At 40.4% G+C, this 12,831-nt stretch overlaps 2 protein-coding genes across 4 annotated transcripts in view; both read right to left on the minus strand.

Annotated features, from left to right (window-relative positions):
- Positions 1-2,318: 2,318 nt before the first annotated feature.
- On the minus strand, positions 2,319-3,260 carry LOC133529881 (uncharacterized). Its single transcript, XM_061867682.1, has one exon. It carries the CDS (start codon positions 3,258-3,260, stop codon positions 2,319-2,321), a length of 942 nt encoding a protein of 313 aa, XP_061723666.1.
- Positions 3,261-3,373: 113 nt separating this feature from the next.
- The window catches only part of LOC133529802 (MICOS complex subunit Mic60-like), a 38,425-nt gene continuing 28,967 nt past the window's right edge, over positions 3,374-12,831 (minus strand). For 2 of the 3 annotated variants that reach the window (XM_061867612.1, XM_061867613.1), the window contains 11 exons: positions 12,206-12,331; positions 11,190-11,262; positions 10,178-10,278; positions 9,281-9,391; positions 9,066-9,183; positions 8,507-8,644; positions 7,169-7,272; positions 6,391-6,492; positions 5,704-5,798; positions 5,126-5,304; positions 3,374-3,814 (listed from right to left, as the gene is read on the minus strand). In XM_061867612.1, coding sequence (XP_061723596.1) covers positions 5,127-5,304; positions 5,704-5,798; positions 6,391-6,492; positions 7,169-7,272; positions 8,507-8,644; positions 9,066-9,183; positions 9,281-9,391; positions 10,178-10,278; positions 11,190-11,262; positions 12,206-12,331 — 1,146 coding nt within the window. In that variant the 3' untranslated portion in view covers positions 3,374-3,814; position 5,126. Of the gene's footprint in view, positions 3,815-5,125; positions 5,305-5,703; positions 5,799-6,390; positions 6,509-7,168; positions 7,273-8,506; positions 8,645-9,065; positions 9,184-9,280; positions 9,392-10,177; positions 10,279-11,189; positions 11,263-12,205; positions 12,332-12,831 lie in introns of those variants that run through there. The other variant, XR_009801216.1, reaches the window with a different exon arrangement.

Below are 12,831 nucleotides of genomic sequence, written 5' to 3' on the forward strand. Positions count from 1 at the left end.
AATAATTTCAAAATTAGAATTAAACGTAGCGGTATAGCTGTGGTTATACAACAAAATATGTCAAAATAATTTGAATAATGTTAAAATCCAGGGAGGAAAATGAGGACCACGTTTGTAAGAAAGGGCGATTTCGCGCGTACAAAGAAAATTGATTGCAATAGACATGTGAAGTCTAAGAAAAATACGTGCGTACTTATTTTGACATCCAAATCAGATGGCGCTGTAATGCGTCATATGTTTTGAGGTCACTGAATTGTCAAACGTCAACTTTTGACAGTCAGAATAGGGACCGTGCGCGTTAGAGGATCTGCCATCTTGTGGCCTGAATCGGAACAATAAACATGTACATTCACACGTCACGTGTTTTCTTGTGCATAGTAAGTTCTGCCATCTTGTGGGCTACATCGGAACAGTAAACATCACATTTACGCCTCGCCCCAAAAATCTAACGGCTCCTGTGCTGCCTCCTACAGTTCATGCACGCTCCCTATTACCGTAAAATGTATGGAGCTGTACCTGTGTTTACCTGTCATATTGTAAGTACGAAATTATCTTACATTTTACGTATCTTACCCAATCAATGTATCTTTGGCGCGGGTCCTTAAGTGTCATGAAATAAAAACAAAACAAAGCGTGAAATGTAAAATATTTCCAATACACAGTCATTTTGATTTAATGCCAAAGTACTTAAAATCAAACAATAGAAACTTAAGAACGTATTATCTAAATATCTTATTCGCCTCGCGACTAAATATTCTAAAGGTATTTCAATTTGTCCATCTCACTTCACAATGTTCGTAGGCGATATGATATGTAAACGCTAAAACAATGGTTTGGGTGGCCGACTAATTCTAATCTAATCCGATGTAGGTTCAAACCTAACTTAAAGTCAAAACCAATTATTCACAAATAGCCATATATTTAACATGCCCCTCTCCCGCAAAAATCGGCAGACTGTTTTGTACAGAAAATTACAGACAAGGCGTCTCCAGTTGTTAAATCCTCCAAATATTAAAATGAGATCTAATAACTAAAACTCGAATCCAAAAACGTCCCTTTTGACACTGACGGATCAGTATCAGATCAGTATCATATAGGGACCGTGCGCGTTGGAGGGTCTGCCATCTTGTGGCCTGAATCGGAACCATAAACGTGTAGATTTACACGTCACGTGTTTTCTTGTGCATAGTAGGTTCTGCCATCTTGTGGGCTACATCGGAACAATAAACATCACATTTACGCCTCGCGCCAAAAATCTGACGGCTCCTGTGCTGCCTCCTACAGTTCATGCACGCTCCCTACCTATTGGAATGAGTTTTAGTTTAGTTTAGTAATTTGAAATGTGGATTGTAAAAGAAAACTTTGTAGCCGCAGTAAATTAACTGCCATTTTTCGACACATGATTAAAACTTTTAGAACGCCATTTGACTTTGATCCTTATTATTTCATTGATATGATTGTGTTAAATATCAAAAAATGGCGACACCGTTTCGAGCGATGGCGCAACAACCTTTAGCCGATGCCCGGTAAGATAGCGCCACTTTTTTGATATTTAACAAATTTAACACATGATAATAACAGATGGCAGTAAATTGACTGCGGCTACAAAGTTTTCTTTGACAATCCACCTCTATTTCAAATTCGCTTTGGTAAGGCTATGTATTTATTTTTAAATTAGACGGTAGTTTTAATCAATAAGTGTGTTTCACTAGTTGTCTACATTACTAACTCAGAAGCGTCTTGATTGGTTCAACTGTATGTTTATTTATTTACCCCCTTATTCATAAACGTTTACTAAAGTTGACAAGCCGCTTATAATCTTTTGTCCCTTTCCATCATACCAATACGTCGGAAACGAGGCAAACGATTATTAGCGGCTTATCAACTTTAGTAAAGCCCGACCAGAAATATATGATCATTGTCAAGAGGGCGCTGTTATTCTCACGTATAGGGTGACAGTTCAGTTTAGTATGAAAAATTTAGTTCCAATGAAATTCCGCAATATGGCGCGTGATCATTGTATTACTGGTCAGACTTTAGACGTTTATGAATAAGGGAGTTAAATTTAACAACACATCAAAAAAGGTACAAATGGTGAACTTAATGCTTCATGGCATTCTCTACCAGTCGACCACAGGGCCAAATAAAAGAGGAGAGAGAATACCAAATACAAATACAAATACAAATAATTTATTAATAACACCAAGTTACATGTCAGGCTTAGGTCTAGGAAATACATTAGGTTTATTGCATAATGTACAATAGGTACAGGTACATAAGTATATAACACATAACAATCAAAATTAATACAAACAAACTCATTGAGTAGGAAGTTCGTAGAACTCATCTAATGAATAAAACGCGTGGTCAAGGAGCCACTTACGTAGTTTTAACCTAAAGGCCACTATGGAAGTTGCATCTATTTTAATTGCGTCCGGCAGTCTGTTATACACAGACGGGCCCATGACATACACCGACCTCTCCGACTTGCGTAGATCGTGTTTAGGTGTGACGAGCAGATGGGCGAGCTTATTGCTGCGCATGGCGCGGTACGGGTTCACACCTCGCTGCCGAAATGCATCCAAGTTCTTGTGTGTGAAGAGAGCTACTTGGTAGATGAGTTCGCAGGGAAGGGGCATTATATTTAGTTCCTTAAATAGCTCTTTGCACGGGGCATCGTCGGATGCGCCGACAATGGCACGTACCGCCTTCTTCTGCATTCTGAAGGCTCGCCCGGCGTCTGCAGCCCGCGCCCACAGCTCGACGCCGTAGGTGAGGAGGCTGTGAACAGTCGCAAAATAACAAGATATTACTGCGCTGCGAGACGCCGTGCTAGCCAGTCGACGGAGCGCGAAGTGTGCACGACCTAGCTTGGAGCAGAGCTCGTCTATGTGGTAGCCCCACGTGAGGGCACTATCGATATGAAAGCCCAGCAGCTTCGTCGTTTGGACAATCTGCAGGGGGGTATGATCGTCGACGGTGACAAGGTAGGGTGGTGGTGATGCGCCATTTAGCTGAAATACTATAAACATAGTTTTTTCCCTATTTAGAGCTAAGCCATTTAGTCGGAACCACCACTCGAGCCTTTGCACTGTATAGTTTAGTTTTTGCTCCAGCTCGTAAGACGTTGGCGCCGTGACTACAGCAGCTACGTCGTCGGCATACATATATATCTCTGCTTCGCTTATTGCACTAGGTAGATCATTAAGCAACAAGCTGAAAAGGGTATTTGATAAGCACGAGCCCTGCGGAACGCCCATCGTGCTTATCATTTCGGTTGATTTTACTTGGCCTTTACCACCGACCACTGTTTGGGAACGGTCAGACATAAAGGACGTTAGTAAGGACAAGACGGTACCTCCTTGTGGTACCCCGGTATTCAAATTGTACCATTCCGAACAGCAGCGACCGACACGCACAGTCTGTGCTGGGTAATTTGGTGTTTAAATAAAAATAATCAGTAGCCTTTAAAACTTTCAGTGCATTTCTAATACAAAATGGACCCGACTATCGGGTTCTTGGCACTGAAAGTGTTAATGAACAGGATTTTTGTTACATATTAGTGTATCTCCATTGATCTTTTACGTGTTTTTATATTAAACTAGTAAATAAAACTAACATTTTGTAACAATTCTATATTTTTATATTTCAAAATTATTACAAAAAATAAAAAGCTAAATATGAAACGATTAATTATCAAAGTAAATGTAAAAATCACGTCATCTTTAATTTTCGTCACATTAGGACTGAAACTTCACAAAAACGAACAATTTTCTTATATCCTGTAGTCATACTGCCAAACAACGCGTTGACACTGAAATAATAAAAATTGACATAGGTATTTTAAATTTACTAAATAAATCGCAAACAAAGGAATTGTAAATTACATTGCCAACATAACAGTAGGTTATGTTGGCAATGTAACTTACTATTCCTATATGTACAAGTAAAGTTGAGTATAGTATGTGTAAATGTAATATTTGAAATTTAACCCTTTTCCAGGCCGCACCAATCTACAAAATTTTCCCAAAAAATTCAAATATATTCCAATAAATCCAGCTCTGGTGAGTCATTTGACGACAAGTCACAGTTTCCGAAAGTGCAATCTAATTAGAACATTAAATCGGATGGGTAAGGTTGAAATTCTATTGGCGCGTATGTGGTCGATAAATCGTACTATGCCTGGAAAAGCGTTTAGGCCGCGCTGCCCGCCGCGTGCGTCAGTCCGCGTCCCAAAAACTGCTAAACAAAGTGTTAACGGATCAAAACAAACTAAAACCAAAACTTGTAGCCCGATTCGGATTTTAACAAATTGTTTTGGTTTTGATATTTATGACCTTGACAATCGTCTAGGTGATTGGTGCAAATCTCACTCACGACCTTTCACTTCATTTCGAATGCAATAAACAGCGTGAGCGATCTTCAAGGTCGTATGAAAACTATATCAAATTATCAAATCTGAATCGGGCTCTTAGACGAGTTCGGTGGATTAGTTCAATACCCGCTTAAAGTTGTAAATCTGTACAAAAATCTGATGGTGAAAAAATATACTACAAAACATTTTAAGTTCCGCTAATTCTATAATAACAATATAGGGGATATATACAGAGGTATTGCTATAACTGGCTTAAATCTAAAATAGGCCCTAGAGGCATTGTACCAAGGATGCTGGCAGCATTTCCTCGTTGTATCGCAATGCTGAGACGTTGTGTGAGGAAGCCGCCAGTTCTTCGGTCACCAGTTACGTCAACCAAACGCTTCGCGATTACTGCAAAATACGTGTGCGCGCTGGGACCCCATGGACCTAGAGTTTCAACGCCAAATAGTCCAAAATGGTACTCTCTACCGATGCTCTTACTTATTCTATAAAGTTCCCATCTCTTCTTCGTCGAATTCCAATCATGTCGAAATGAAAATTCAGTTAAAAATAAGACTTACCTTAAATGTATTCCAGTGCCAAGGCGGCCATGACGGCCTCAGCAGCTTGTTTGATTTCGAGATGGCTCTTAGCATCCTTGTACTAAGGATCGGCAACAACGCAAAAGGCGCTCTCTAGCGCCTCAAAGTAGAATAAAGAAGCTCCTGGAATACTCAAGTACAGAAGGTAATAATGACAATAACTAACCTCAAATGTACTGCAATGCCAATGCAGTAGCGTGCGCTATAACCGCCTCAGCAGCTTGCCTGATTTCGAGGTGACTCTTAGCGTCCTTGTACCAAGGATCGGCTGCGACGCGAGAGGCGCCCTCTAGTGACTCGACGTAGCGGAGCGCTGGGGCTAGGTTTCCTTGCTCTATCCAATACCTGAGTAAGAAGGAAAGTTTAATTTCATGTTTAATGGTGCACTGCAAATTTTTAGATCTATCGCCAGGTGTCGGATTTCTTTCAGTGCCTTAAACGCTTAATCTTATGCGTCTAAGAAGTTAATTCTAATTTATCAATTTGTTTTTAAATCATCAGTCATCTCAAGTGCGCCCATAAGTGCGAGTGAAATGTCTAATGACACTGCTCTAATTGCATCGCGAACAGCAATCAAGACCAAGCAATCGCAAGATAAGCAAATTGAGATGAGGATTGTAATGGTTTACTCGTAAATACATTCCAAGCGATGCAACATGGCGAGTAATGAAAGCACGGGTTGAAATTGTCAAAATGTAGGTATTTACTCTTATATGCGTAAAAGCCTTCAAGGCAGCAACTTACCTTGCATAATTTAATCGGTCGAATGTATCCAAATCTTCAAGTTCCTTCTTGCATTTGATCGGATTGTCAATGTCCTTTTGTGGAATGCCAGATAGCTGGAAAAATACATCACAAGTAAGTAAAATTCATAAGATTTCACCTAATATGTCAAGTATAATATATCAGAACGAACATTTTCATTGCGCTTGAAAAGATACAAAGGGAGAAGGCCCGAGCCTCAAATAGCCAGTCTTTTCAAACTCCCTTCGAGTTACATCTGTGCCACATAAGTGTGGCCAAATGTTCATCTTCTCTTCCTAATACGTTTCTTACGTTTAGAAATATATTATGATGAAGTTACCCTCATAAATGGTCATGAAAAGTATCATCGAAAAACAAAAAACTCCCTTGTGCAACCACTAGTATGGCGTCGTTCTAGCCTCGTCCTGGCCACCATACGTCAGTTTAAGTTAATGAAATTTTAACCTAATAATTTGGAAAATAGAGTTGATTTTCCTTTGTTTCGCGTTTTAAGTAAAAAAAGAAGTTTCAGTTTAACTTCAACCTATCCAGGCTTTTCATTTACAACTTGTTAAAAATTGAATATGTCCTTTAGGAATCATAATGGTAAGGACGATGCTAGAGAGCGGTGGGTATTCTCTTCTTAGCTGTAAGTAGCTAGTGGCATAATGATATTATGGTGGTTACCCTCATAAAGAGAAGCATGGATTGAACCCAGGAGGCGATGTAGACCGGCATCGGGCTGCCTTCTAACTCCACCAGGGCCACATGTCTGGCCGTTTTCTCCATCTGGACACACGTAAAACTTGGCTGAAGTTAGCTAGTCTTTAACTTGCCCACTTAAATCGAGAATGTGCGTGCGAAACACTAGAGACAGAATAAGTAACAATTCAACAATAAAGAAATAACGACAGATAGCGAAAATTCCCAACCTTAAAATTGTCGACCATACGGTTGGTGTTACCACAAAAATATTAAGTTGTGTTTGTATTTGTTGCAATAGCATGAATGCTATTTGTTAGTTTTCCGCCAAAACATAGCTAACCACAAAGCGCGTTTTACAACAATCGTTTATAATTCGTAAATTAGGTAATCATATCCAGACTTTGCAAGCTTCCGGACTAAGGTTTGCTAATAAAAAGTCTACTAGCTCAATTTCTTTGTACTTAATTCAATTTCTACTATTAACAGACATAGACATAACATAATATAATTTACGTGAGTATCTAACTAGTTGCATCTGATATCGACTCTAACACTGGTTATTTCCTTTTTATACATCAACAAGAATGTAAAATCATCTGATATAATTATGCTACAATAAGCAATGTTCATGCCACGTAACATGTAATTTCAGGATCATGTCGTTTTAAAATTTAAGCGTAGCTTCGATTGTATAGTTTGGCGGTGGCTATTTTCTTCTTGTCACTCTTGTTTTCAATGTTGAAAACAAACAGATATTTACCACATGGTATCGTTCGCGCAGTACGCTCTCCGGCACCAGTCCTTCCTTGCGCACTTGCTCTGGTATGGATTTTAGAACAGTTAGCACGAGTTTGTCACCATCACCTGCAGATATTACACCACACGGCTAAATAAGCTTTAAAGTCAAAGTCAGAAGGCTGAAATACCTACTACGGGTAGTAAGTAATGAGCAATCATTGACTAGCCTAAGTCGGGTAGGAAATTGGGGAAATGGAAAAATCAAGAGCTTTGTGTGCCTTTATAAATGGGAACTCTTTTAGGGTTGGGCGTTCAGCGGATAGGATACGCAGTGGAATACAATGACTCATATACACCAGCAGCTGTGTCAATATGTACTATCGGCAGCAAAAGTCGATGGAGATCTCGATACTAATATGGCTTGTACGTTAAACGAACGCAACATAGCTTCCAAGATAGCTTGTTGGTTTTCTTGAGTTCCACTAGATGGCGATGAAAACAAAATCCCCACAAAAATAAATTTACCTTTAATTTTAATTCAGATTTTAGAGGCAAAAAAATTGGTTAGGGACTTGGGGTGGCGTCTACGTGACAGAGGGTGCGATTCCCGTTCAGGCTCCTACTTAGTCCAACAAATATCGCTTGCCATCGAGCGCGGCAATGCCGCAAGTATTTTTGGAACTTTTGGACTGGGTGGGAGTCGGAATAGGGTTGATATTATAAGTAGTGCAGTATATGAATTAATTGGTTTTTTTTTAATTAGTTTTAGTGTCTTTGTTTGCTTTTTTGTCTTTTATGTGCATGCGTTTTCGTTTTAGATTTTAAGTTTTAACATAGTGATTTTTGTGCTTATTTGTAACAATTATTAACTAATATTGTAATTTCAAATTCACGTTCCTTGTATTTATAAATTATAATAAAGTTTTGCTGAAAGTTTTTTAATTTTAATTTCCACTACCGTATGGAACTTAGTAAAAAAGTATTTTACAATATTTTTACGTATTACAGTTTTTGCTACTTTTTCGACGGGGAGTCATTATTTATAGTTTTCGTTTTGGCATCAATTTACCAAACCGACATTGACAATGACCTATTTAAAATAATACACAAACACAAATTTCCATAGTCACCGAATAAGATTCGATTTCGGAACCTTCTGCATAATAACCTGCTTATTAAACCTTTACACCAAATGACCAATTGACTAAACCTTCGTTTGTCGTTAGTTGCGTCAGTGTATATGAACTTCGTCCGCAACAGCACGATGATCGACTTGCTATGAGTGGAAGCGAGAGGGCTACAGACGTTATTGTGTAAAAGTTATCCTAAGGCATGCAATTCTACAGCTATCTGTACATACCAGCAGCGGCCTCAATAGCTCTAATTTCTCTAGCCACGCAGACATGCGGGTCTCCTTTCTTAGTGGCAGCGAGTAAGGAAGCACCAGCAGACCACAGCTGTTGAGAGCGCTTCGCTTCCCGCTCGGCTTTCAAACGCGCTGTAGAGTTAATAAAGATCGTTAGGTTATTTATTCTAAATACAAAATTGTCTCAAAAACGTACAGTCAAGTGTAAAAATATGGGTACACGCAACTTACTCAAAAATGTCCCTCAGCTCGTAATTCGTCCACTTAGGTGCTATGGGACATATTTTAGAGCAACTTGTGTGCACCCATATTTTTACACTTGACTGTACCTACAGCCAAACCTGTTGAATGGCACTAAAAGATACTGGCCTTTGACGTTTATTCTTATAGGAAATTTGCAACAGTTGCCTTTAAATAGAAGTGAGCAACAAAACTGAGGGATATACTCGTACTTGTAAATGATAGGAAAGATTTTTCATAAGACCTTGTATCTATAATATACATACGAATCTGTCTCGTTGATTTTGGTCCATGACACTCTCTTCAATCGTACCTTCTAGTTTAGCTTCTACAGCCTGGACTTTCAGCGACACGTCAGTAAGTTCTCGAGCGAACTTAGTCTTCTGAGCGTCCACCGCTTCTTTCACCATTTTGTTCAACTTTTTAGTAGCCTGTATGCATAATTTGTTTGCAAGATGTCAATCAATTCTACTGAATGAAATATAAAGATATTATTATTTAATTATATTGCGTAGCTTATATATGTACCTCCTCTTCCTTTTGTTTAAGATTGAAAGCCATTTGGCGCTCGTGTCGTTCTTTCAGTTCATTCACCGCCTTTTTCAAAGCTTTGTCGACTTCACCTTTCTGCCAGTCCAGCTAGAATTTTACAAGATTAACGTTAGGTACTGTACTTGTCTTTTTACACTTCTTCTTCTTTTCATCCTGTAACCCCCTGCTGGGGTGTAAGACTAGAACCATTTTCTTCCACTGACTCCGATCCTGGGCAGCTTGGGTAACCTATTCCCACCGCATCCCCAATACAACTCTTGCTCCACGAAACGGCGCCAAGGAAATTTAGGACGACCATGTTTCTGTTAGCCGGGCATCTTCCAGGTCAGGACCTGGATGGGTGGGTGTCAGGCTTGATATGCCCAATCCAATGCCATTTTTGCGTTTAGATCTCCTTGACTTAATCGTAAATACCTATTTTCTCTGTGTTAAGATGTTGTCAAGCAAAGTGCTGGCAGTTAGGCCAAAATGTTAACGGAAAGTTGGCCGCTTTCAGACGAAAGGAGTGCCTGGCGTCCGTTCGCTCGTTGGGTGGACGACATTCGGAAGATTGCGGGTCACTTCTGGATGAGGTTAGCTCAGGACCGGGATAAGTGGTGTACTCGAAGAGAGGCCCATGCTCAGCAGTGGGCGATAAAGGGCTGATATGATGATGATATGATGAAATATTTCCTCTACTTTACTGTTAGATACACGACATTTGACAACTTCTTATTGTAGGTTATATTATATGTATTATTGAAAGGTTATGTCATAAAGGTTGTTATTAGAGTACACAATTAAACAAATTATCGTTAATGTTTGAACGCCATAATTCATTATACAATAGCGTCACTCACATTTCGAGGTTAAACTGTGTTGTATTATAAATACCTTCTTCTTGTACCACTGATCCAATACCACCTGTTTCTTCCTATATTCATTTTGTATGAGCGTTTCGCGAGCTTTTACAGCGTTAGGGTCTTGAGACAATGCTGAAAATTAACAATTTTGACATTCCTTATATTGATTCATTTAAATGTAACTACGCCGGAGGTAAGTTATCTAACAAAAGAGTAGGACAGTAATTCTACCGGTCTTTCCTCTTCACGCTTAAACCTCCAAATCAGTTTGGCCCAGGCAAATTAACCCGAAAATAGGGGTGAACCTCGGAATGAGAGATAAAAAGCTAGAAGCTGGTATACACCTTCATTATGGCCTTCTTAAAAGAACACCTAAAGTCGTCGGTACTAGTCGTGCCCGCCGGGCCATGGACAACTATAAGTAGGTGTTATGGCGGACGCTGTCAAAGTAACCTTCACATTTTCAAGTAAGGTTTAGGTACATTAGCGCGCTTGCGCCTGGGACCTTGGCGTGTCAGTGACTTTTTTTAACACGCTTTTATCAGGTCGACCTGTATGTAACTATGTAATGGAATCTTAGGTTATTAATTTAACCATCTTCCAAGGATCGTAGCGTCATGAAAATTGCAAAGCAGCTGTATGTAGTTCTGATGAGAATACAATAATATGGTACTGGCGAACTGATCTGATGATGGAGCCGGAAGATATGAACTGGAACTTCATGATGGAACATCGTATCATAGCTGTTTGGATTTGGACACACACGGTCTGATGATGAAGCCGGAAGATAGGCACTGGCATTCCATGATGGAATATCGTATTATAGTCGTGTTTCCACATGTGAGAAAGGTCACACAATGGACTTTAAACACGGTCAGGTTTCAGATTTAAGAAAGCGTGTTTTTCTAGTGTTTTTAAACTATTAATTATTTATAACATAAAGCATTCACAGGGTTAAAAATGGGATAGTTTTCGCTACGGAAACTATCATTGCACGCAGACGAAGTCGCGGGTACTTCTTCTACATCAAATATATAACTCACTCGCGACACCGCGGTCCGCTCTCTCGCTGGCAGCTTGGGAAGCAGCTTTCAACACAGTTTCCAGCATATTTTTCTGAAATGCACTCCGATGAGGTTAAACTTACGATGTACACAAAACAAATAAAAACTTATCCATATTACCAAGCAAGATAGTTGATTAGGAGACTAGACATAGCGGTCCTAAAGAGAACATTTACCCCAACCGTGGGTTGATTAATTAAGAACCTAAGAACTGTGTTCGCGAGTTTAACAAACTGTAGACGTCAACGAAGTCTGCTTATAGTCGTCGGCGGCTGATCGTAAGTGGAAGCGCTGGTAGCGTAGCGGTAAGAGCGTGCGGCTTGCAATCCGGAGGTCGCGGGTTCAAACCCCAGCTCGTACCCAATTGGAACTTATGTACGAAATATCATTTGATATTTATCAGTCGCTTTTCGGTGAAGGAAAACATCGTGAAGAAACCGGACTAATCCCAACAAGGCCTTTACCCAAGGTTTACCCTCTGGTTTGGAAGGACAGATGGCAGTCGCTTTCGTAAAAGCTAGCCAAATCTTAGGATTAGTTGTCAAGCGGACCCCAGGGTCTCATGAGCCGTAGCAAAAATGCCGGGACAACGCGAGGAAGAAAGAAGGCTGATCGTGAGATCAGGCAGAACGTGAAAATCTTTGTCTCATTATCAGAGTCGACGGAGCCTCGGTCCTATTTCTGGTCAGTTTGCCCTACGGGCACCTGAAGCAACCTAACCAACCTATCCTGAACACAGGAACATTAAGATCTATCTGATCTTACGATCGGTCGCCGACATGTACAGTCGCCATCAGATATATCGGAGCGACCAAAACGCTCACAAATATCTGAACACGCTTCTATTGTCAAGGAGTTAAAGTGCTTGTTCAGATATTTTTTAACACCTTGGCCGCTCCGATATATCTGATGGCGACTGTACAATAACCTGAATAGTACAGTTGCTTTCCGCCCTGTCCCTCAGATATTAGGTTTCAATAAAAAAGATTACACACATATTTGATTGTGTGAATCAGCAAGAGGTCCGTGCCGCCAATTATATTGGGTTTTTCGCTGTCGTAGACCGTCCCCGGGAACATTACTTCGTTCTCTTTGATGTAATTGTCCAACAGTTTCTCAATCTGGAACAAATAGAACGTTTAAAAAAACTAAATTTTTTTTCTCGCAGAACCCAGTGGCATCCCTTAAAGTAAAGCAGGCATTGTGCCACGGGCCGCTGGACCAAGAAAGAAAGAAGGGACCATTTTGAATTCATCCAATGAATTTGTTACGGACTTCAGTTGGTGTGGTTGTGGCGCAGCGACCCAAAGCGTGCATTGTCCTCCAACACGACTGCTCGCCACTGATCCCTGTCCTGTGGTGCAGTTTCTTTGCCAGTCCAACTCGGAGCTCGCGCAGCGGCGGAGTCCACCACATCCGTCCATCGATACCTAGGTCGACCGGCCCACCGGAGTGCTGTCGGTTTTCCCTGAAACGCTCTTTACACCGCCCGATCGCCTCCCATTCGCTTTAGATGGCCGAGCCACCGAAGGCTTTGCGCCTTTGCGACACCCATGATGTTTGGTTACAAATGTCATGCTACTCAAAAGATGTTGAGGCGTCTACTCGTATTACACAGCGA

The sequence above is a fragment of the Cydia pomonella genome, chromosome 21 (genome assembly GCF_033807575.1).
Source record: "Cydia pomonella isolate Wapato2018A chromosome 21, ilCydPomo1, whole genome shotgun sequence".
Lineage (NCBI taxonomy): Eukaryota > Metazoa > Arthropoda > Insecta > Lepidoptera > Tortricidae > Cydia > Cydia pomonella.